Source organism: Microcaecilia unicolor, chromosome 3 (assembly GCF_901765095.1).
Source record: "Microcaecilia unicolor chromosome 3, aMicUni1.1, whole genome shotgun sequence".
NCBI lineage: Eukaryota > Metazoa > Chordata > Amphibia > Gymnophiona > Siphonopidae > Microcaecilia > Microcaecilia unicolor.
In genome coordinates this window covers 209,760,394-209,784,892 of record NC_044033.1, presented here as the reverse complement: position 1 = coordinate 209,784,892, position 24,499 = coordinate 209,760,394, and the positions used below count along the sequence as shown (strand labels likewise).

Here is a 24,499-nt window from a genome sequence, read left to right as displayed (position 1 = left end):
TTCGTTGCTGGCATCTTTTTCTTGCAGCGTTTGGAGAGAGCACATTAGCTGCTTGTTTGCAGCACTCTGTTTAAGTTTGGGCGCTGGATCGGGGTTTTTTCTCCTTTCTGCAGTCAGCTGGTATGTCTAAGCTCCTCCGTTGCCGTTCCTGCATGCATTGCAGTATTGAAGCACAGGGCGACCAGGGTAGATACTGTGGGAAGCCAAAATTGCCTTTGCCCTTGCCCCCGGAATTGATGGCTGAGCCTCCCGCAGTGAGCTCTATCGGGGGCGAGTTGGGGGCCACAGGCGAGTACCTCGGTGGTGGGTCCGTTTTTGGCGGGAACCGCCACCATCTTGGGTTCAGCCCGTGTGGTTGAACCGGCTCAACAAGTTCAGGGGGTTATGCTCCTGGGAGCTGGGGGAGGCGTTTTTTTGTACTGCTGATAGCTCAGGGGAGTTGGGTTTTCCCCCTGAATTTGTGTGTTCCCTGTGTAATGCTTGGAGATCGGGACCAACACGGTCTAGCTCTGTTGAGGGAGGGGCTGGCCTGGTGGACGCTAAGCGGCCTCGCGTAGATGTCTCTGAGGACATGGAAGTCCTTTCTCTTCCAGAGTCTGAGGATCTCAGTGAGCTTGGAGAGGAGAAACCACTGGAAGGCTTCCAAGGAGCCGGAGGGTTCTCTGCCTGTGGAGGATCCCTCTGTTGTATACATTTTTCACAGGGATGAGCTTTTGGAATTGATTGATCAGATGACCTCCACTCTTCATTTTTTGGCTGGGGACTCCTCCTCTAGAGGTTACGCAGGTGGCTCCGTTAGTTAAGGGGATTAGACGTCCCTCGCGGTCGTTCCCTATGAATACGGATCTCAGAGATATGGTGTTACAGGAGTAGTCCGCTCTGGAGGCTCCGTGTAAGGTATCTAGAGCTGTGGCTCGACTTTATCCTCTGCCTCAGGAAGATCGGGATTCCCTAAACCCCACTGTAGGCACGTTGGTTACGGCAGTGACTAAGGCTGCGGCCATTCCTGTGGATGGGGCGCCGCGTTACGTGACCCTCAAGATAGAAAGCTTGAGTCCTTTCTCAAACGCAGTTTTGATTTATCGGCCCTTGCCTTGCAAGCATTGGTGTGTGGGGGTTTGGTAGCGCGGGCTTGTTTCCGCTGGGCAGAGAAGCTTCTGGATGAGCCTGCGGTAGATAGAGCGGTTTTGGTGCAGAAATTAGCAAAGCTGGTGATGGGTTCTTCTTTTTTAGCTGACGCTCTGTATGATTTGCTCCGTGCTTCTGCTAAGAATATGGCCCTGGGAGTTGCGGCTCGCCGAGCTTTGTGGCTTAGAGGTTGGGTCGCAGGTGCGGCATCTAAGGCTAAATTATGTTCTCTTCCCTTTAAGGGTTCCATGCTGTTTGGAGAGGAACTGGGTAAGTTGTTGCGTGGGCTTGGGGACGCCAAGGTTTCACGGCTTCCAGAGATGCGCACTAAGTCTGCGAGCCGGGGAAATTCTTCTCGAGGTCGTTTTAGGGATTCGCGCAGGTATAGACAGGGCAGGTCAAGCGGAACCCACAGAGGCTGTTTTTTTCCAGCGGACCCAGTCCTTTCGAGGAGGGCGCTGGGGGGTGTGACTCAGGGGGTTCCGGAGCTGCTCGTACTTCGCAATGAGGATACGGGGGTCCAGCTTCTGGTGCAGATCGGTGCGCAGCTGTGACAGTTCTACCTACAAGAGGTGGGCCCAAATAATGTCGGACCAGTGAGTTCTGTAGGTGGTTTGGGACAGTTATGCTCTCGAGTTCGCTCACCTGTTGGCAGATTTGTTTCTCGCGTCTCCTTGTCGCTCTCATCTCAAGTTGGGGGCGATTCGGGATACCGTCTGGCGTCACCTCCATCTAGGGGCGGTAGTGCCCGTGCTTCATCAGGAACGAGAAATGGGGTGTTACTCCATTTACTTTGTAGTGCCCAAAAAGGAGGGCTCTTTTTGGCCCACCCTGGATCTCAAGAGGGTCAATGGCGCCCTAAAGGTTCCCGCTTTCTGTATGGAGACCTTACGGTCGGTGATAGTTGCGGTTCGGCAAGGAGAGTTTCTCATGTCATTGGATCTGACGGAAGCGTATTTGCACATTTCCCATACGTGCGGCTCTTCAGCGTTTCCTTCGTTTTGCTGTTTTAGGGAAACACTTTCAGTTCTGTGTTCTGACATTCGGGCTTGCAACGGCACCACTCACCTTTTCCAAGATTATGGTGGTGGTTGCGGCCGCTCTGCGGAAACAGGGGATCTTGGTCCACCCTTATCTGGATGATTTGTTGATTCGGGCGGAGAATGAAGCGGCAACCTTTCAGGTAGTAAGTTTTCTGGAGTCCTTGGGCTGGGTGGTGAATCCAGCCAAAAGTCACTTGTGTCCGTCTCAGACTCTGGAATACCTGGGAGTGTGCTTCAACACGTCCGTGGGCCGTGACTTTCTTCCGCCAGTGCGGATTTCCAGTCTTCAGATTCGTCGACTGTTGTCCGTTCCGAATCCGACTGTCCATGCTTATCTTCGGGTCCTGGGTCTGATGGCAGCAACAGTAGAAGTAGTTCCGTGGGCCAGAGCACACGTGCGGCAGCTGCAGTTGGCTTTGTTGTCTCGTTGGTCCCCGCAGTCACAGGATCTAGAGGTTTGGTTGTCCCTGTTGGGAGCTCCTCGCTGCAGTCTGCAGTGGTGGCTGCACACTCCAAATCTAGAGAAGGGCATGCCTCTGGAGCCTCCAGAGTGGATAATTCTCTCCACGGATGCCAGTCTGCTGGGATGGGGAGCTTAGTGTCTCAGTCAAGTGGCTCAGGGCCGTTGGTTGATGGAGGAAGCTCGTTGTTCCATCAATCGGTTGGAAACCAGGGCGATTCGGTTGGCCTTGGCTTCGTTCCAGTCTCTGTAAGTCGGAAGGGCGGTAAGGGTTCTGTCCGACAACGTGACAGCAGTAGCTTATGTCAGCTGACGCGGGGAACAAGAAGCCGGGCAGTGGCAGTAGAGGCGGCATTGCTAATGCACTGGGCAGAGCTACATCTCCTAGAGCTTTCAGCAGGTCACGTGGCCAGATTAGACAACGTGAACGTGGATTTTTTTGAGCAGACACACTTTAGATCCCGGAGAGTACTCTCTTCATCACTCTGTGTTCGATCAGATAGTGTTGAGATGGGGACAACCGTTAATGGATCTTATGACGTCGACTGACAATGCTCAGGTTCCTCGCTATTTCAGTCGCCGGCGGGATCCTCGGTCGGAAGGCATCGATGCATTGGTGCTTCCGTGGCCACCTCAGGTGTTACTGTACGTGTTCCCTCCGTGGCCGCTGATAGGCATTGTTCTTCAGCAAATCGAGAGTCATTCGGGTCCAGTGATTCTAGTGGCTCCAAATTGGCCGCACCGTCCTTGGTTTGGAGATCTGGTCCGTCTTGGAGGACGAGCCTCTTCCTCTGGGGGAGGCGGTCCTCTTGTGCCAGAGCCCTTGAGAGGAACAGGTTGAGGAACAAGGGTTTTTCCTCCAGAGTTATAGATACTATGCTTCGGTTGCGAAGATGCTCCATTTCGTTGGCTTATGTACGTGTTTGGCACATTTATGAAGCTTGGTGTAAGGATCAGTCTTGTGTTCCTCTTAGGGCGTGTCTTCCTCAGATTTTGCAATTTTTGCAGGATGGTTTTGATAGGGGTTTGGCCTTGTCCTCTTTGAAGGTGCAGATTGCGGCCTTGGCCTGTTTGCGGGAAAGGGGCAGGGTAGGTCCATCGCTTCTTCTCTGGGTGTGGTGTGTTTTTTGCAAGGAGTTAAATTGCTTTGGCCCCCGCAGCATCCATTGGTCCCTCAGTGGGATTTGAATCTCATTCTTGAGGCTTTGGTTGGTGCTCCTTTTGAACCTTTGGATTCCTGTTCCTTCAAGGATCTTACTCTGAATTGGTCTTTTTGGTAGCCATTTCCTCTGCCCGTAGGATTTCGGAGTTGCAGGCTCTCTTGTGTAGAACTCTGTTTTTACTGTTCTCCAAGAAAAAGGTTTTGCTGCGTCCAGTTCCTTTTTGCCTAAGGTGGTGTCTTTTCATGTGAATCAAGTAATTTAATTGCCGGTGTTAGGCGACAGGTCTGGCGACTCTTCGCAATGTCATCTCGCAAACTGGATGTGCGGCGAGTCTTGAAATTCTATCTTAAGCTAGATTCTCGGGCCTCCGACAGGTTGTTTGTTTTGTATGGGGGGGCCTAAGAAAGGTGCAGCTGCCTCTAAGGCATCTATAGCAAGGTGGTTGAAGGAGGCGATGTCCTCGGCTTATCTGCTTAAGGGTCGTGCAGTCCCTCCGGTGCTCAAGGCGCATTCCACTAGAGGGATGGCGGCTTCCTGGGCAGAGAGCAGTTTTATTCCACCTGTTGACATTTGCAAGGCCGTGGTTTGGTCCTCTTTGCACTCCTGTGTGAAACATTATAGAGTAGATGTGCAAGCGAGAGAGGATGCTGGATTTGGTGCAGCAGTTCTGTCCTCTGGGATTCGGAGGTTCCACCCTTAGGTGCTTACTGCTTTGATACTGGCCAAGCATCTTTTTTTTTTTTTTTAAATATCTTTGAGTCAAAGATGGTAAACAAAAAACAGATCATCAAAACAACATTCAAACAGTATCTGATAACACAGATTTTACAATAGTTTAGGGCAGTCATGCTGGCATCCATCTCTAAGCTTCATGCACATCCTACATCATTAGCGCCTAAAATTGCATATCTATCCTTGACCCATCATGTTTTTCCTATTTTTCTCCCCCCCCCCCCCCCCCCCCCCACCCCCCCACCGTGATTACAAATTGTAGCAATGTGTTACCCCCTTCTTTTTTTTTCTTTTTTTATTTATTTATTTATTTATAACCATTTAAATTTTTACAAGTGATAAAACAACTTGCCGGAAATACAGAGAAAGTAATATATAGGAATTATTTGTCAGGTAATTCTATTCTCTTCCTTAGACCACTAAATAGGGAGAGTGAAACAACACAAGGAGATCAATTAAACAGTAAACAGGAAAAAAAAAAGTGGTATTAACCTGATTATCCCCAGATGTTACTCATCTAATTCATTATTCCACATTGATCATCTGGTTGGCTTCTTCAAGGCCAATACAGTAGTCAGATCATTTCATTGAAAACATACTTACTGTCCAGTATCAGAAATAATACATCTGATTACATTCTTTCTCTTTTAAAAACCAGAAGTTATTTAACAATACATATACTTAGTCTCTAATTCAAATCCCACTGATTAAAGTAATCCCAGTTTTCACAGGCTTCATTCCTTTTAAAGTAATAATTGAGGAAATATTTCTGAGGAACTCTGGGAAAAACAATAATCTCGATATTAATGATCTATAATAATATTCATTTTATTATTCAAAGTTTCTGGTCTATCATCATTTTCAAAATCATAACCACTTCTTGTGTTACCCCCTTCTAAGTACTTCCCCTCCCCCCTTCCCCATCCACTGAGCTTAAAGCCTAGGTATCCACTCTTTGACTGTGCTGTCCGCAACTCACCCATTCCCCAGCTAATACCTCTGATAGTAAGGGGTTTTACTACATGGCTCATATCTCTAAGTTAAGGATCAAATGTGGGTACATTATCAACCCTTTCCCACAATGCTGTATACTGACGTTGCCCTACAGAAGTGGAAAATTTGAGGGATGTTATCACCCAGCTGGCCATCATAGTTCCCAACCACATTGCCAGTTTAGGAGGGACCCTATCCACCCAGGCCAGCAGAATGCATTTTTTCACAAGTATCGTGGCTAGTAGGATAAATTTGCGTTCCGCCTCCCCCACACCCTGCTCCCGTAGGCCTTCGGATCTCCCCAAATACACTACCGAATATGTCCACTCAAACGTACATTGTACAATATATTCTATCTCAGCGCTCCTGTCCATGTCGTTGCTAATTGTGGGCATTCTAGAAATGAATGTAGCAATGTTCCTACATGTGTGTGACATTTAACGCACTTAGCGTCAGGCCAAAGCCCCATTACCTGTCCCTTTTCTCTTGAGATATGCACCCTATGGATGACACGGAACTGAATATCCTGCAATGTCGCGTTTGGTGTTATTTTGGTAAACTCCCCAAAAACTTCCCCCGGAACTTCTGCAGTCACATTGCCCCCTATATCCTGACTCCAATCTTCCGCTAGCTTCTGAAGGTAAACAGGTTTCTTATTTGTCCTGATTACCTGGTGCCACACTGAAAGCTTATTCAAGTGAGCTGGGAGCTTCAACAACAGGGAATCTAATTGCTGGAACACTACTGGCCCTCCCTGTTTCCTTTCCAGCGTTAAGACATAATCTCGTACTTGCAAATAGGCAAAAAACTGAGAATTAGGGACATTCCATGCACGCTTAACCTGTTCAAAAGATGGGAAATTATCCTCTCCCAGTTGTCTGAGATCACCTATATTCCGACACCCGTTGTCTCTCCACTTTTGAAAAACAGATACTCCCATTCCCGCCAGGAAGTCCGGGTTACCTATCAAAGGCAAAAAAGAGCCCCTCTTTTTCGGGACACCTCCCACTTCTCTCCACCAACTCCAAGCCCTCCATAGTGCCATAAAGAAGGGATTCACCACTACCTCACCCATGCTGCGTATTGACCTACACTCCAGAACTGCAAATGGATCATACGGCCCGCACCAACTATGCCAGAATGTTGCCGGGGAGAAAAAAACTGCCCCCGTTTGTATCTCATGTATCCACCTCTGTCCAGTGACAATTTAGCAAAGGAGATTCTGGGTCTCTGTGCTCGTCAAATAAAGGTTGTAACTAAACTTCTATACTGAGCTTCCTCCTTTTTCTGCACCCACAATGGCAACATTTGTAGTGAGTATAGAATCTTGGGCAACACTACCATTTTCACCAACACTACCCTCCCCGAAAAACCAACCGGAAGTTCTTTCCACTTCACACATAACCTCTTAAGTTCTTCCAGTCTCTCTACAATGTTTTTCTTATAAACCCACTCTGTGCTCAAGTCTACTCCCAAATACTTTATCCCAGTCCTTGCCCAAATTAACGGAAAATTGGACACTGCCCCATACTATTGCACGGGTTGCTGATCTGTAACTCCTCAGACTTCCCAAAGTTAATGCTAAGCCCTGAGAAAGCTCCAAACTCTTTTATGATTTTCATTACCAAGAAAATTCCTGTGGATGCGTTGTCAAGAAGCAGCAGCATGTCATCCGCGAATAAATTGATACGGTATTCCGTTTCACCTATGCAGACCCCTTTCAAAGATGGGCCTTGCCTGATTCGCACTGCCAGCAGCTCCAAGCTCAGAACAAATAGCAGAGGTGACAAGGGACACCCTTGCCTCGTGCCTCCCCACAAGGGCATCACCGGAGTCAGCGAATCGTTAATCACAATTTGAGCCGTTAGATTGGCATACAACCCCTTGATCCAATCCTTGAACTCTCCCTCTATCCCATACCGCCCTAACACCCAAAACAGATATTCCCATATTACTTTGTCGAAGGCCTTTTCTGCGTCTAAGCTGGCCAGGAGCTTATCTCCCCCTTTCCTTTTGCCCTCGAACAAAACTACTCACTTTCAAAATATTGGCTGAAGCATATCTCCCTTTCACAAAGCCCACCTGGTCACTGTGTACCAGACAGGGTACAAACTTGCTTAACCGCTCTGCCAGTACCGCTGCCATGATTTTGACATCCTGATTCAGGAGCGAGATGGGCCTATAGGATCCCACCAATTTGTTATCTTTACCGGGCTTCGGCAATACTGTAATAAACATATGATTCAGATATGACCCTATATTCCTTGATGCTCGCACCTCATCGCACATAGCAACAAAAGGCTGGACTATCTGATCCTGTAGTATATAGTAAAACTCTGTGCCTAGACCGTCTGGGCCTGGTGCTTTTGCCAACTTCAACCGCTTTATGACTCTGTACCTCCTTGCCCTGCGTCGGCGCATTAAGGCTCGCCACTTGCTCCGCTGTCAAAGACAGCAACTGAACTTTATCAAAACATTTCTGGCAGTCTCTGTCAGAAAAGGAGCCTTTGGCATACAAAGTAGAATAAAAGCGAATGAATTCCTGTTGAATCTCCTCACGCCCTGATTGGGTTCCCCCAGCACCAGTCTTAATCTTACTGATAAAGCTTTTCCCAGATCTCTGCCGAATCAAGGCCACTAACAGTTTACCCATTTTGCTACCCCAGCGGTGTAGGCGATACTTGTAGAGCCTGATATCATACATTGCCTGTGCGTCCAATATTGCCTGCACTTGTTTCTGTACCACCATGTACTCCTCTCTTGCTGACACATTTGGGGAAATTATAAAGTCTCCTCATCTCCTTCAGTTTTATCAACAAGTTCTTAAGCTCTGACTCCCTCTTTTTGTGCATAGCCGCTGTATGTGCCATGATCTTGCCCCGTACCACTACTTTAGCAGCTTCCCAAAATATTCTGTCATTGACTGGCTGGGTCTTGTTCTCCTCTAAATAATCCATCCAGGCCTGCCTTAAATAGTTGCAAAAATCCCTGTCCTGATACAAGGCTGGATTCATGCGCCACCTTGCCGTACCTGCCTGTTCTCCCCACCTTATCTAGACCCACACTAACGCGTGATCTGATACAACTGACTCCCCAATCTCCGTGCTCTCAACCCCTCTCACCAGAGATTGGGCCACTAATATGTAGTCAAGGCGCATTGACTCCATGGGGATGGGAGTAAAAGGTCCTTCTCTTCTAGGTGGTGGAGTCTCCATATGTCGATCACCCCCAGCTCACTTGATATAAAATTCACCCCTTTCCCTTCATGGTCTTTCCACGCCTTCTTTGGGGGCCTACAATCTATCAGTGGGTCGCTTGTGATATTGACATTACCACCCAATACAAGTGGGTATTCATTAAACGTGACTAGTTTAGCGGCCAGGAGAGTGAAAAATCTATGTGAGTATATGTTGGGTGCATATATGCTACATAAAGCCACTTTCTCCAAGGACAAGCAGGCTGCTTATTCTCACTGATGGGTGATGTCCACGGCAGCCCCTTCAATCGGAGATCTTCTCTAGCAAAGACGTTTGCTAGCCCTCGCGCACACACAGATCATGCGCAACCGTCTTCCCGCCCGAACTGGCTCATGTTCATCAGTCTTCTTTTTTCCGCGCTCGGGACGGCTGTGTTTATCGTCGTTCTATGCCCTGAGGAGACTTTTGCCGCGATCTTCCGCTTCGGAAGTCTTCTTTTTATTTCTGAGTTTTCGCATTGCGTGTTTGTTAAAAAAAAAAAAAAAACTCCTTTATTTTCGAGTTTGTTTTTCCCCGTCAAGTTTCCTTTTGCTTTCGAAAGCGGCCCTGTTGGCCGCCCGTACTGGTTTTCTCCCTTATTTTTGGTGCCTTTGCCATCATCGCGGATTTTGACTTCGCCTGCGTGATTTTTCCACCCATGTCATCGAAGCCTCCCAGCGGCTTCAAGAAGTGCACCCAGTTCAACCAGGCTATCTTACTCACTGATAGGCACGCTTCGTGCCTTTAGTGTCTGGGGGCTGGGCACCGTCCTCAGGCCTGTACTCTGTTGTTTGTTGAAAAAGAGAACTCAGGCGGCAAGATTGGCCCAGTGGAACGTTTTGTTCGGGGCCTCGCCTGGTGTTTTGACAGTCTCAGTATTGAGGTCATCGGCTGGTGCATTGACGTCTGCGGTACCGAGGTCATCGACCGGTGCTCCAGCATCTACGGTACCGAGATCATCGTTGGTACTGATGTCGTTGGAGGGTGCCTCTTCGTCAGGAGTGCAGATGAGGGCTGTCCATTCCCCTGCTGGTGGCGGTGAGCCCTCGAGTAGGTCTCCCCCTACCTCGAGGGCTCCTGCGGTACAACCCCCCCCCAGGATCGACCTTCTTCGAACCCGGCCCCGAGGAAGAGGCGCTTGGATTCGACGTCCTCGTCGGTACCGGGATGTTCCGGTGACATGCTTCATGTGAAGGCAAAGAAGCACCGGTCACCTTCCCGACGTGGTACCAAGAGCTCTGGGTCGCCGAGGGAGTCTGCACCCACTAGGCATCGACGCCGGGAGGACCGCTCACCCTCTATTCAGGAGGTGTCAATGCGCTCTACCCTGGACAGCCCGGTACCGCCTCCGCGCCCCGAACAGATTCTGAGTTTATCGCCTGTACCAGACTCCCAGCCTTCCTCGACAGCCGCTCTAAGCGAGAGCCTCCGGGCCATCCTTCCAGGGATCCTGGAGGAGCTGTTGCGGCCTTCTCCGGTACCGGGGGTGCTTGCGCCGCCGGTGCCATCGAGTGAAGAGACGGCTGGCCCCTTGCCCGTCGTGAGGTCTCCGATGCCGGTACCGCTTGTGGTGCCCACGTCGGCTGCCTCCCAAGCAGACTCCCTTACGACGTCGGAGGGAGGGAGCTTCATCGCCGCCGATGCAGGAGTCTACTTCTTGACATTCCCACCGTGGCCATGTGTCTACGGAGTCAAGGCGAGCACGGCTTCGGACAGAAGTTCATGAACTGGTGTCCGATACCGATGGTGAGGCCTCGTGGGAGGCAGAGGAAGACGTCAGATATTTCTCAGATGAGGAGTCTGACGGCCTTCCTTCTGATCCCACTACCTCCCCTGAAAGACAGCTTTCTCCTCCCGAGAGTCTATCTTTCACAGCCTTTGTCCGGGAAATGTCTACAGCAATTCCCTTCCCTGTGGTTATGGAGGATGAGCCAAGGGCTGAAATGTTTGAGCTTTTGGACTATCCTTCGCCACCTAAGGAATCGTCCACAGTACCCATGCATCATGTCTTCAAAAGACACTGCTGGAGAACTGGGCGAAGCCGCTAACTAATCCTCACATTCCCAAGAAGATTGAGTCCCAGCATCGGATCCATGGAGACCCTGAGTTGATGCAGACTCAGTTGCTTCATGACTCTGAGGTTGTGGATCTGGCCCTTAAGAAGGTCAAGAGTTCTAGAGAGTATGCTTCGACACCCCCGGGCAGAGACTCTAAAACCTTGGATTCTTTTGGGAGGAAAGCCTACCATTCCTCAATGCTGTAGCCAAAATCCAATCTTACCAGCTCTACACGAGCATTCATATGTGGAACAATGTGCGGCAGTTGGTGGACTTGGTGGATAAGCTCCCTTCTGAGCAAGCCAAGCCTTTTCAGCAGGTGGTCAGGCAGCTGAAGGCGTGTCGTAAATTCCTGGCCAGGGGTGTTTACGATACTTTTGATATCGCGTCCAGGGCCACTGCTTAAGGAGTGGTGATGCGCAGACTCTCATGGCTGCGTGCCTCCGACCTAGAGAATAGGATTCAGCAGCGGATTGCGAATTCTCCTTGCCGGGGGGGATAATATTTTTGGTGAAAAAGTCGAACAGGTGGTAGAGCAGCTTCACCAGCGGGACATCGCATTCGACAAATTCTCCCGCCGAGCGCCTTCAGCATCTACCTCAACTGGTAGATGTTTTTATGGCGGAAGAAGGGCTGTTACCTATTCTTCTAATAGGCTTAGGTACAATCCTCCCTCTCGCCAGCCTACTGCCCAGGCCAAGCCCCAGCGCGCTCGTTCTCGTCAACAGCGTGCAACTCAGCAGGCCCCTGCGGCTCCCCAGCAAAAGAAAGGGACGGGCTTTTGACTGGCTCCAGCAGAGCATAGCCGAAATCAAAATGTCTGTGCCGGACGATCTGCCGGTCGAGGGGAGGTTAAAATTTTTTCACCAAAGGTGGTCTCTCATAATCTCCAACCAGTGGGTTCTCCAAATAGTCCGGCTAGGATACTCCCTCAATTTGGTTTCCAAGCCTCCAAATTGCCCACTGGGAGCTCAATCCTTCAGCTTCTGCCACAAGCAGGTACTTGCAAAGGAACTCTCCGCCCTTCTCAGCGCCAATGCGGTCGAGCCCGTGCCACCGGGGCAGGAAGGGCTGGGATTCTATTCCAGGTACTTCCTTGTGGAAAAGAAAACAGGGGGGATGCGTCCCATCCTAGACCTAAGGGCCCTGAACAAATATCTGGTCCAAGAAAAGTTCAGGATGCTTTCCCTGGGCACCCTTCTTCCCATGATTCAGGAAAACGATTGGCTATGCTCTCTGGACTTAAAGGATGCTTACACTCATATCCCGATACTGCCAACCCCCACAGACAGTATCTTTGATTCCGTCTGGGAACACGGGACTTTCAGTATTGTGTGCTACCCTTTGGTCTCACCTCTGCGCCCAGGGTGTTCACAAAGTGCCTGGCTGTAGTAGCGGCGTCTCTATGCAGACTGGGAGTGCACATGTTCCCTTACTTCAGCGATTGGCTGGTGAAGAACACCTCCGAGGCAGGAGCTCTACAGTCCTTGCAGATGACTATTCAACTCCTGGAGCTACTGGGGTTTGTGATAAATTATCCAAAGTCCCATCTTCTTCCTGTTCAGAAACTCTAATTCATAGGGGCTCTGCTGGATTCTCAGACAGCTCGTGCCTACCTCCCGGAAGCGAGGGCCAACAATCTTCTGTCCCTTGTTTCTTGGGTACAAGCGTCTCAGCAGATCGCAGCTCGGCAGATGTTGAGATTGCTCAGCCTCATGGCCTCCACAGTGCATGTGACTCCCATGGCCCGCCTCCACATGAGATCAGCTCAATGGGTCCTAGCGTCTCAGTGGTACCAAGCTGCTGGTGACCTAGAGGACGTAGACCTGCTGTCCACGAGTTTTCTTCAGTCCCTCCATTGGTGGACAGTTTGGTCCAGTTTGACTCTGGGACGTCCTTTCCAAATTCCTCAGCCTCAAAAGGTGCTGACGACGGATGCGTCTCTCCTGGAGTGGGGAGCTCATGTCGATGAACTTCACACCCAAGGGAGTTGGTCCCTTCAAGAGAGAGGTTTACAGATCAACCTCCTGGAGTTACGAGCGGTCTGGAACGCTCTAAAGGCCTTCACAGATCGGCAGTCCCATCAAATTATTCAAATTCAGACAGGTGGCTGAGTGGTTAGGGTGGTGGACTTTGGTCCTGAGGAACTGAGTTCGATTCCCACTTCAGGCACCGGCAGCTCCTTGTGACTCTGGGCAAGTCACTTAACCCTCCATCAGGGCCGTGCCTAGGGTCTCTGGCGCCCCCCCTGCAGACTATCAGTTGGTGGCGGCCCTTCCCCCCCGTGAAAATGATCGCTCACCACTTGCCACACTGACAGGAATTGTCAGCAATATTCTTAGAAACAAATTGCTATACATTGCAAAATAAGATAGCAGATGTAAATTCTCAAAGTGGACATATTCCAAACACTAAAATGAAAATAAAATGATTTTTTTCTACCTTTGTTGTCTGGTGACTTTCTTTTTCTGATCGTGCTGGCCCAGTATCTGATTCTGCTGCTATCTGTCCTCTTAACTCCGTTTCCAGGGCTTCCTTTCCATTTATTTCTTTCCTTTCCTCCTTTCTTCTTCATTTCTGGTCCTCAGCTTCTGCCTATTTTCTTCATCCATGTGCAGTTTTTCTCCTCTCTTCCTTTTCCCTCATTTCATCTCCTTCATCTCTCTTCCCTCCCCTCTATGTCCAGCAATTTCTCCTCTGTCCCTGAGCCCTGCCCTCCCATCCATGCTCCTCTGTCCCCTGCCCCCTCCATTCATCCCTATCCAGCAATTCCCCTCTCTCCCTGAGCCCTGCCCTCCCAATCCATGCCCATCCATGCTCCTCTGTCCCCTGCCCCCTCCATTCATCCTTTTCCAGCAATTCCCCTCTCTCCCTGAGCCCTGCCCTCCCAATCCATGCCCATCCATGCTCATCCATGCTCCTCTGTCCCCTGCCCCCTCCATTCATCCTTTTCCAGCAATTCCCCTCTCTCCCTGAGCCCTGCCCTCCCAATCCATGCCCATCCATGCTCCTCTGTCCCCTGCCCCCTCCATTCATCCCTTTCCAGCAATTCCCCTCTCTCCCTGAGCCCTGCCCTCCCAATCCATGCCCATCCATGCTCCTTTGTCCCCTGCCCCCTCCATTCAACCTTTTCCAGCAATTCCCCTCTCTCCCTGTGCCCTGCCCTCCCAATCCATGCTCCTCTGTCCCCTGCCCCCTCCATTCATCCTTTTCCAGCAATTCCCCTCTCTCCCTGAGCCCTGCCCTCCCAATCCATGCTCCTCTGTGCCCTGCCCTCCCAATCCATGCCCATCCATGCTCCTCTGTCCCCTGCCCCCTCCATTCATCCCTTCCCAGCAATTCCCCTCTCTCCCTGAGCCCTGCCCTCCCAATCCATGCCCTTCCATGCTCCTCTGTCCCCTGCCGCTCCATTCATCCCTATCCAGCAATTCCCCTCTCTCCCTGAGCCCTGCCCTCCCAATCCATGCCCATCCATGCTCCTCTGTCCCCTGCCCCCTCCATTCATCCTTTTCCAGCAATTCCCCTCTCTCCCTGTGCCCTGCCCTCCCAATCCATGCTCCTCTGTCCCCTGCCCCCTCCATTCATCCTTTTCCAGCAATTCCCCTCTCTCCCTGAGCCCTGCCCTCCCATCCATGCTCCTCTGTCCCCTCCATTCATCCCTAATACCCTATCCAGCAATTCCCCTCTCTCCCTGAGCCCTACCCCTCCCATCCATGCTCTTCTGTCACCCTCCATTAATCCCTATCCAGCAATTCCCCTCTCTCCCTTCCATGACCCCCGCCCCCCTCGCATCCATGCTCCTCTCTCTCCTCTCGCTCCCATGTCCCACTCCCATCATGTCCCAGTTGGCCTGGCCCGGCCCGCCCTCTTCTCCCCTCCCCCTTCGCATCTATGCTCTCGTCTCTCCCCTGCCCTCCCGCTCCCATTGTTCAACTGCCCGCCCTCTTCTCTCCTCGCCCCCCAACATCCCTTTTCTTTTTTTTCTTTTTAAATTTACCTCCGTGGCGGTCCGGCAGCGCAGCGTCAGTGAAGGAGGCGGCGCTCCCAATGTCTCTAGCCTTCCCTTCGCTGTGTTCCGCCTTCTTCTGACGTCATTTCCTTGACGTCAGAAGAAGGCTGAACACAGCGAAGGGGAAGGCTAGAGACGTCGGGAGCGCCGCCTCCTTCACTGACGCTGCGCTGCCGGACCGCTACAGAGGTAAATTTAAAAAGGAAAAAAAAAAGAAACGGGATGTTGGGGGAGGGAGAGAAGAGGGCGGGCAGTTGAACAATGGGAGCGGGAGGGCGAGCGAGGTGAGCATGGTGCGGCGGCGCCCCCCTGCCATTCTTACCTCACTTACCGTGTTGGCACGGCCCTGCCCTCCATTGCCCCATGTAAGCCGCAATGAACCTGCCATGAGTGGGAAAGTGCGGGGTACAAATGTAACAAAAATAAATAAATAAATAAAAAAAATGTACTACATCAACAAGCAGGGGGGCACCGGATCTCGCCCCCTGTGTCAGGAGGCCGTCAGAATGTGGCTTTGGGCTCGCCAGTACAGCATGTTTCTTCAAGCCACGTATCTGGCAGGCGTAAACAGTCTAGCCGACAGATTGAGCAGGATAATGCAACCTCACGAGTGGTCGCTCAATTCCAGAGTGGTACGCGAGATCTTCCAAGTATGGGGCACCCCCTTGGTGGATCTCTTTGCCACTCAAGTCAATCACAAGGTCCCTCAGCTCTGTTCCAGACTTCAGGCCCACGGCAGACTAGCGTTAGATGCCTTTCTCCTGGATTGGGGGGACGGCCTCCTGTATGCGTTTCCTCCCATACCTTTGGTGGGGAAGACTTTGCTGAAACTCAAGCAAGATCAAGGCACCATGATCCTGATCGCTCCCTTTTGGCCGCGTCAGATCTGGTTCCCTCTTCTTCTGGAATTGTCTTCTGAAGAACCGTGGAGATTGAAGTGTTTTCCGACCCTCATTACTCAGAACGAGGGGGCGCTTCTGGATCCCAACCTCTGGTCCCTGGCTCTCACAGCCTGGATGTTGAGAGTGTAGATTTTGCCTCCTTGGGTCTCTCAGAGGGTGTCTCCAGAGTCTTGCTTGCTTCCAGGAAAGATTCCACCAAGAAGAGTTACTTCTTTCTATGGCGGAGGTTTGCCATCTGGTGTGACAGCAAGGCCTTAGATCCTCGCTCTTGTCCTACACAGACCCTGCTTGAATACCTTCTGCACTGGTCCGAGTCTGGTCTTAAGACCAACTCTGTAAGAGTTCATCTTAGTGCATACCATTACCATGTGGAAGGTAAGCCCATCTTGGGACAGCCTTTAGTTCGATTCATGAGAGGTTTGCTTTTGTGAAAGCCCCCCATCAAACCTCCTACAGTGTCATGGGATCTCAATGTCGTTCTCACCCAGCTGATGAAACCCCCTTTCGAGCCACTGGATTCCTGCCATCTGAAGTACTTGACCTGGAAGGTCATTTTCTTGGTGGCAGTCACTTCAGCTCGTAGAGTCAGTGAGCTTCAAGCCCTAGTAGCTCATGCTTCTTAAATCAAATTTCATCATAACAGAGTAGTCTTCCGCACTCACCCTAAGTTCTTGCCAAAGGTGGTGTCGGAGTTCCATCTGAACCAGTCAATTGTCTTGCCAGCATTCTTCCCCCGTCCGCATACCCGCCCTGCTGAACATCAACTGCACACATTGGACTGTGTCACGTTTCCTGGCTGTTCTGAGCTGGGCTCTGGTGGCCATCTTGGATTCAGGTTTATTCCAGGGTTTGGCGGCCATCTTGGAGAGGGCTGTTAGGCCAGGGCAGCCATCTTGGAGGTGGCAGCTGCAGGAAGGAAGCCCTTACTTGGTCGCAGGGTGTTCCTGATGGGGGCTGCCATCTTGTTTTCAGCTGTGCCTGGTTGAGCCTGATTCCTTCCTATTTAAGGCTCTGGCTTCAGTCTATCAGTGCTTCGGCTTCTACTCGGTTCGCTGACTAGTAGCAGTGCTTTGGATCTACTTCTGACGGATACCTGGTTCTGACCGCTGCCTGGTACTGACCACTGCCTGTTCCTGGACCTGCTTTTGACCGCTGCCTGGTACTGACCCTTGCCTGTTCCTGGACCTTCTAGTGACCGCTGCCTGGTGTTGACCTGTTGCCTAGCCCTGGTTTGCTGTGACCTGCTGCTTGGTCTAACCCTGTGGACTTTGTGCTGGACTTTGTTCTTTCTGTTGCTGGCCGCCCGAACTCAGGGGCTCAACTCCTGGGGAACGGCGGGAGGCACAGAGAGGACTCAGGGTTTTGGCCGACAGCCCGGTGAGGGTTTCCTTCATCGTGTTCAAGGGCTCACCTCTCCGTGGAGATACATTACAGACTGCAAGAGAGCATTGGCCTTCTATCTGGAGCGGACACAGCCCCACAGACAGTCCGCCCAAATGTTTGTTTCTTTTGATCCCAACAGGAGGGGAGTGGCTGTCGGGAAACGCACCATTTCTAATTGGCTAGCAGATTGCATCTCCTTCGCTTACGCCCAGTCTGGGCTGACTCTTGAGGGTCATGTCACGGCTCATAGTGTTAGAGCCATGGCAGCGTCAGTGGCCCACTTGAAGTCAGCCACTATCGAAGAGATTTGCAAGGCTGCGACGTGGTCATCTGTCCACACATTCACATCACATTGCTGCCTACAGCAGGATACCCGACGCGACAGTCGGTTCGGGCAGTCGGTGCTGCAGAATCTGTTGGTGGTTTAGAATCCAACTCCACCCCCCTAGACCCATTTTTATTCTGTTCCAGGCTGCACTCTGTTAGTTGAATACGTTTAGGTCAATCTCAGTTATGTCCTCGCCGTTGCGAGGCCCAGTTGACCAATGTTTGTTGTTTTGAGTGAGCCTGGGGGCTAGGGATACCCCATCAGTGAGAGCAAGCAGCCTGCTTGTTCTCGGAGAAAGCGAAAGCTACATACGTGTAGAAGGTATTCTCTGAGGACAGCAGGCTGATCTCACCAACCCGCCCGCCTTTCCTTTGGAGTTGTGTCTTCCCTTGTCTTTGTCTTTTTGCTATTTACTGGACTGACGAACACGAGCGAGTTCGGGCGGGAAGACAGTCGCGCATGCGCAGTGTGCGTGCCGCGCAAGGGCTAGCAGACGTCTTTGCTAGAGAAGATCTCCGATTGAAGGGGCTGCCGTGGACATCACCCATCAGTGAGAACAATCAGCCTGCTGTCCTTGGAGAATGCCTTCTACAGGTATGTAGCTTTCGCTTTTGCCCCTTGTAGGACTCCCGGTACTATCACAAAGTGTCCATCTGGGTCTCGATATAACTTATGCATTTCAAATACCAGATTTTTCCTGATTGATATAGGCACTGTTCTTTGTCTGTTATTATACGAAGCATAATAAACATCCCCCACCCAATCACGTTTCAATTTGACATGCTCTGTGTTCTCTAAGTGTGTTTCCTGAAGAAGTGCAATATCTGTATGTTGCTTCCTTAATCTTTGTAGTATCTTGAAGCTCTTAACTGGCGAATGGACTCCATCCACGTTCAAGGTGACAATTTTCAGCTTAGCCATCTGGGGATAAGAGTCGTGTTTTAACAAGCATAATTGGTGATCTTCTAACATCCCTCAGAGGGCCTCCCAGCTGGACCCCCACAAGGTGACCTATCTCCCACTTCAGAATCTGAGTTAACCCTGAACAACACTACAGTGGACGTATCCTCCCCCCCCCCCCCTACAGAGGCCACGCCCCTTCTGGCCTCCTTCCCCCTCCCTCCCTCCCTTCATACAGTCCCCTCTGAAACCACACCATCTACACCCATATCCAGTTCACACCATTCATTCTCCCTTAAGTACCCTGTCCCCTGCACCCCACCCTCCTCCCTTCCCCCCTTATCTCATACATCTCTCCTTTTCTATAGCCTCCACACCTCACACCCCATCGCCTCCGGCCCTTCATTCATAAAACAATTTAGAAACTGTCATTAACAATAGATCATGTACCCATTACATCACTTAATGAACAGGATAGGAAAAATAACAGCGAGAAAGATAAAACTAAGAAAAGCAAACCAATTTATACCAGTTGAAGAGAACCGCCCTCCAACAGAGGCGCTCCTAGTTTGCCACTGGCGTCTCACATGTTACTCAAAGTCACAACTGGACTCAGGTTGCTATAACTGGGATGCTGCTGTTTTAATCATGAGCCTCAGCTCCCCTCTTCCATCAGTTAACAAATCATACCAGGTCTAGGTCTCTTCCAAAGTGTTGCCAGGCTAACTTCTCTGCGGCATCCTAGGCCTCTCAGCTCCTGGTGTTTTCTTCTTAGTAATCAGTTATAGTCAAAGAACCCGGATCTTACTTTCAGTACAGCTTCTCCAACCTTACGCTTGTAGCTTGTCCACAAAAGAGCCAAGTTCCTTAGGATCAGTAAAAAATAGTACTTTATTATCCTGCAGGACCCTCACTTTAGCCAGGAACAGCAGTGCAAATTTAACTCCTTTATCAAATAGTCTCTTGCACTGCTATCCCATCCTCTGGCGTTGCTCTGAAACCACAGCTGAATAATCCTGGAAGAGGAGTAACTTATTCCCCTCATACTCCACCACTTTTTTCCTTCTGTAAGCTTGCAGCAAATTTTCTTTGTCCGCATAATTAAGAATCTTAGCGATTACTGGCCGTGGACGCTGGTCTCCCTCTCTCACTGACCTGATTCTGTGAACTCTCTCAAGCCTCAGAGATTTTTCAGATGGTTGTATACCCAATTGCTCAGGCAACCAGCTTTCCACCAGCTTCCATAAGTCTTTAACAGATTCAGCTAAGCCAATGATTCTCAAATTGTTTCTCCTGCTTCTATTTTCTTGTTCATCTACCTGTTGCATCAGGCACGAGCATTTTTGTTCTAACGCCTCTATTCTTGCATCTGTGGCTTCCGATCTGTCTTCTTGCCTTGATATCCTTTCCTCCGCTTGCTGAATCCTGGCACTCTGCCGTTCTACAGCCTCCCGAATCTGCTCGACTGATGCCTGAAATTTTGAGAGCTTTTCCTCCAATATCACCGTGACCTGGGATATGAGCTCTTGCATTACTGCAGCAGGCTGACTCACCACCCCCACGGTCTCTTTTACCGCTGCCATTTTAGGTCTCGCGTCCTGCACGCGGTTCTTCTTGCTGTACCGGCTTTTTGCGGACATACCAGTCACACCCTGCTTCAAACAGCTTCGTTTCCCGACCAGGTTGAAGCGCGGATATTGTGTAACGCCTCCGATCAGCTTAGTTTGCTTTGGAGAATTTTTTGCAGGTTAATTTCACAATTCAAGGGGAGTCAGGCTCGGAGCCGGGACTTGAGACATCCGTTCAGCAGCACTGCATCACTTGACCCCTGCCCAAGCATCTTGACCGGTCTGGAGGGTTGCTGAGGAAGGTGAAATTAGGTCTTACCTGCTAATTTTCTTTCCTCTAGACCCTCCAGACCGGTCAAGAGCCCACCCTGTATGATTTTGATATCTCAGTATTTCAGTCTTGGGAGCATGTTGTTTTTTGTTGTTTTTTTTTTGTTTGAACCACAGTTGCTGTAACTGCTGCAGGGTTTTTCTCTGTATCTGTTTTAGTAGGTTCTGGGATTTTTTTGTCCTGGTGCTTGCTAAAGGCGGATTGGGGTGCCGGTTGTGCTCCGTCTGCAGAAGCGCGCCCCTTGTTTGGGAAAGAGTTCTGAGTACGGGGTTCTGTGAGATTAGTTGTCTTTGGAGTATTTTCTCCTCTGCTATTTACTGGCTGGTGTTCTGCACAGGTTACTTGTAGCTGTTTGAAGTGTTCTCAGTCTCCCTCTGCTGGTAGGCGTGCATAACCCAAGCATCTTGACCGGTCTAGAGGAAAGAAAATTAGCAGGTAAGACCTAATTTCACCTTCTTGTTTGGGGTCTCAGAGTATTTCGAATGTTACCTTGGAGTCAGGGAGACCTTTTGATGCCTAGACAGCATCAGTGGCTGAAGTTTCACTGGGAGTTTTGCCTTTCAGTCCAGTAATTGGACCTAGAGGTTATAACCTCTGCTGTGATGGCAAGAAAAGCCCCTCTCCCAGTTCCTTAGCCCCTTTCATCTCCTTGTCCCATTTTTCTGTAGGTCTCAGCAGGTGTTCCTGCAGCCAAGCCCCGGCCCTGCACTGCTCTCTGGCGTGGCTTTAAAGGGACAGTACCTGGAGTTCTCAGCGGTGCAAGCAGCAGATGTAAACAAAGTGCCAGCAGGCCTGCTCTACCAGGCCCCCTCTTTCATCTACAATTCACCTTTCTGTGGCTCTCAGCTTACTGGTGACCAGCAGTTGTTACAGGTAAGAGATAGGAGTGCATTACACATTTGAGTGGGCTCATTTTACTTTTACTTTATTTGGTATTTCTAGCCCACTTGTGCCATGGTAAGTTTAAGCGGTTTACAGAGTGGGAACTGGGTAAAAGGGCGGGACCAAGACAATATCTCAGGACTTAGTAGATATTAATTGTCATGGATATGAATTACAGTGGATCGACATTGTGGAGTGGCAAACCTAGGAATTTTTTTTTTTTATTTAGTCTTTTTTGCATGTTTTTTGAATTGTCCATAGTTGTTTAAGTTCAAGTCCTTCCAGATTCTGGGGGCTTGCTTATAAGATACTGGTTCTTTTTATTCTTCTTGGAGACGGAAATGCAAAATGGGGGAGTTATCCGGTCTTCTTAATCTCTTAATGGTAGTGAATTTCACGTGTGTAAGCAGGTAGCTTGGACGTTCTCCTTTGAGAATTTTGAATAATGTGCAAGCTAGCTTGAATTGAATCCTAGCCTCCAATTTTTACAGTTGCAGTGTTTTGAATATTCCTTTTTCACTTCAGGTCAGACAAGATATAACATCCCCCTCAGACTATTACTCTCCTCCACTCCAGCAGAACAGTCAGAGCAACTACCTTGGCACAGCCGGCCCTACCCAGCAGGTAAGAGGCCATTTAGCTTGGTCACAAGCAGAACTTAGATGTCAGGAAGGGCCTGTGGTGTGCTCCTCCCATCTTCTGACCAGTGTTTCCCTCCTCACAGGTGCTGCTCTCAATGGTGGATTCCCAGCTGCCTGTGGTGAATTTTGGCTCCATGCAGCCGCAGCCCTCCATGATGCCCATCACCCAGGCTTTGCAACCGCTGCAGACACCCAGCCAGCTGCACACCCAGGTGCCAGGCCGTGTGCTGTCATCCCCTGTCCGGCCGTTCCCTGCTTCCACCGTAGGCAGGACTGAGGTAGCTCCTCTTACCTATTTTGGGTTGCATGGGGATCCTCACAGTAACAGCAACGCTGCTTGTAGTTTCCATTGTAATTGCATTCTTTTTGCTGTCATAATATTTATAGCTGTGCATCTGTTTTCTCCTAGTTACATCCCATGGAGATGAAACCTTTTCAGGACTACAGGAAGCTGAATAGCTTGGGAGGACCAGGCAGCAGAGTTGCATCAGCAGGCAGGTATGGAGGGGAGAGCTGGTGCAAGCAGTGGGATTGGAGCCCTTGTTCTTCGGGTGTTACAGATCTTTTGTGCTCCTCACTAGGCTGTGTGGTATAGCAAGGGTTGGAAACAGCAGAGTTAAGAACAGAGTATGCAGGTGCCTCATCTCTGTTCAGTGTTAGGGTAACAGGCGTGGTTAAAACTTCTGGTCTGTCTTGAGTTTTATTAGGGTTTGAATAGACTTGGTCTTCCAGATAGTGTGGCCCCTGTGGCATTGCATAGAAATGACATAGTGCACTGTCATGGAATAACAGCTGGTTGGGAAGGTCCAGGCATGGACTGCAGCTACAGAGATTCTCACTCGGTTTCTTTTCCTCAGGCCTTTCTCTGGCTTCAGCTCCAGACTGAAGACTCCGAGCTCCAGCTATGGGAGCATTATCCGAACTCAGCGCTTTGACGTATATCAGCAGGTGAGCATAAGCGCTAGTAGCACTGTTCAAAAGAAACTACTTCATGGCTTCTGGAAAGGCTAAACAGTTATGGCTCTCTCATGACAGTCCCTGCTGTTCCTGCCTTTTTTGTTATGTTTCCCCAAGACGTGAGATTACTTGTGTAGTCCAGTCAGTAATGGTGTCGCTGAGGAATTTGAACAACTTCATTTTTATTTTTTTACATTATAGGCAACTCAGATGGATGTGTTTCAGTGGGCTCCTAAAACTTGGGATCGGCAGTACGCTGTAGCCAGAGAAGAGCCCGGCAGTGGCAGTGGTGGTGGCTACCCTTCCCGGCAGCTGGAGAGCCACCCACACAGTTCTGGCGAAAAACAGGAGCCCCATGGGAACAGCCATCGTTAATAAAGGGGGCATGATGGGAACACCCCACCTCACTTCCCCTTTTGTGATAATGGGGTGGGGGGGGCGAAGGCATTTCTAAGGTCATTTTCACACACACCTTTTAAAAAAAAAAAGACACCTTTTTCTCATATGCCCATTTTAAATTTTGTGTCAGAGAAAAGCATTGAGACTCAAAATTTGCCTTAATCTTGACAAAGTTTTTTTTTTTTTTTTTTTTTTTTTAATGGCACCTGTTTGTTCCAGATGTCTTCTGGCATCTTTAAAAGTATTTGCATGCACCCCTTCCTATGGATAAGTGGTGGTTGGGGCTGTACACGACACCTTAATTACTGCCGTTTTTCCCTGATCCAAGGGTTGTGCCTTTGGGGAAAAGGGGGACGCAAGGATCAAGGGGAGGAGATGTTCTTTAGAGAGGAAGAGAACTTTGGGAGAGTGACACACACATACCCTCTACCACTTGCATAACTCAAGTTTTTTTTTTCTTTTTTTCCTCCTTTAGTAAAAGCAGCACTGATGATGGGTAGGGGGAAAGCATAGGCTCTCATTCTCCCTTCTAAATCTGCTTGTGAAGGAAGATTTTAGTCCAGTTTATTTTGCCTGCTGCACTGTTAGCAAGGGGGGGGGCGGGGGAATTGAGACAACGTTGGCCCTAGCTCCATGTACAGAGCTGACAGAACTTCAGAAGTGTGTGTCTGTGTATACCTGAAGAAAGCAGGGGGGTAGGAGGGGGACCAGTAGACCTTTTCCATGTAAGTATCCCCTTGGCATGTGTGTTCGTAGATCTGGTGTGAGTGTGTGTACATATAAATAGAAATATATATATTAGCGTATGATTGTCTCATCTGTTTGCTCCCCCTTTGTACCCCCCTTCATCTTTCAGCCCATACTAACAGGCAAGGTCCCCAAAACAATGTAAACACCAAAAGAAAATCTGATTACTGTTTTGAGAGCTTCTTTTACTTCTGGATTGCGTTTCATGCAGATATGTTGCGTTTTTAATAAAAGAAGCTCTGACTCTAGGCTGGTTTGTTAATAAAATCCAATAAAACACACAAAAATATATATATATAAATAAATATAATGTTGTTAGAGTAAAATTTGTTTTTGTGGCTTGGTGAATGTTTTGTTGCAGTGGAGGTAATGAATAGAAGGTTTAAACACCCTTAATGAGAATCCTTAGTGTCTGCTCTAGATCATTTCCTCCTAAAAGCAGATGGAGAGACTGAGAACTACCAATGATATCGCTCTAGTCCTGTGCAGACCTGAGTCCCTCAGTGTTTCTCAGTTTCCTCAGCAGATGATAGGTGCCTGAGCAGTCCTGTCCTGGTGGGCCTTTGCCTAGGTCGTTTTTGCTCCCTTTTGTGCTCTTTGGAACAACAGATGGAGAAGCTCTGGCCATTTAGGGACTCTA

General features: G+C 49.7%; 1 protein-coding gene across 1 annotated transcript in view; it reads left to right on the top strand.

The window, feature by feature from the left end:
- The window catches only part of PRRC2A (proline rich coiled-coil 2A), a 215,053-nt gene extending 190,884 nt beyond the window's left edge, over positions 1-24,169 (top strand). Inside the window, exons 27-32 of the mRNA XM_030197354.1 lie at positions 20,902-21,106; positions 21,641-21,739; positions 21,840-22,034; positions 22,166-22,254; positions 22,614-22,704; positions 22,915-24,169. Of these exons, the coding sequence (XP_030053214.1) occupies positions 20,902-21,106; positions 21,641-21,739; positions 21,840-22,034; positions 22,166-22,254; positions 22,614-22,704; positions 22,915-23,088 (853 nt within the window). The 3' untranslated portion in view covers positions 23,089-24,169. The remainder of the gene's footprint in view (positions 1-20,901; positions 21,107-21,640; positions 21,740-21,839; positions 22,035-22,165; positions 22,255-22,613; positions 22,705-22,914) is intronic.
- The last annotated feature ends 330 nt before the right edge of the window (positions 24,170-24,499 follow it).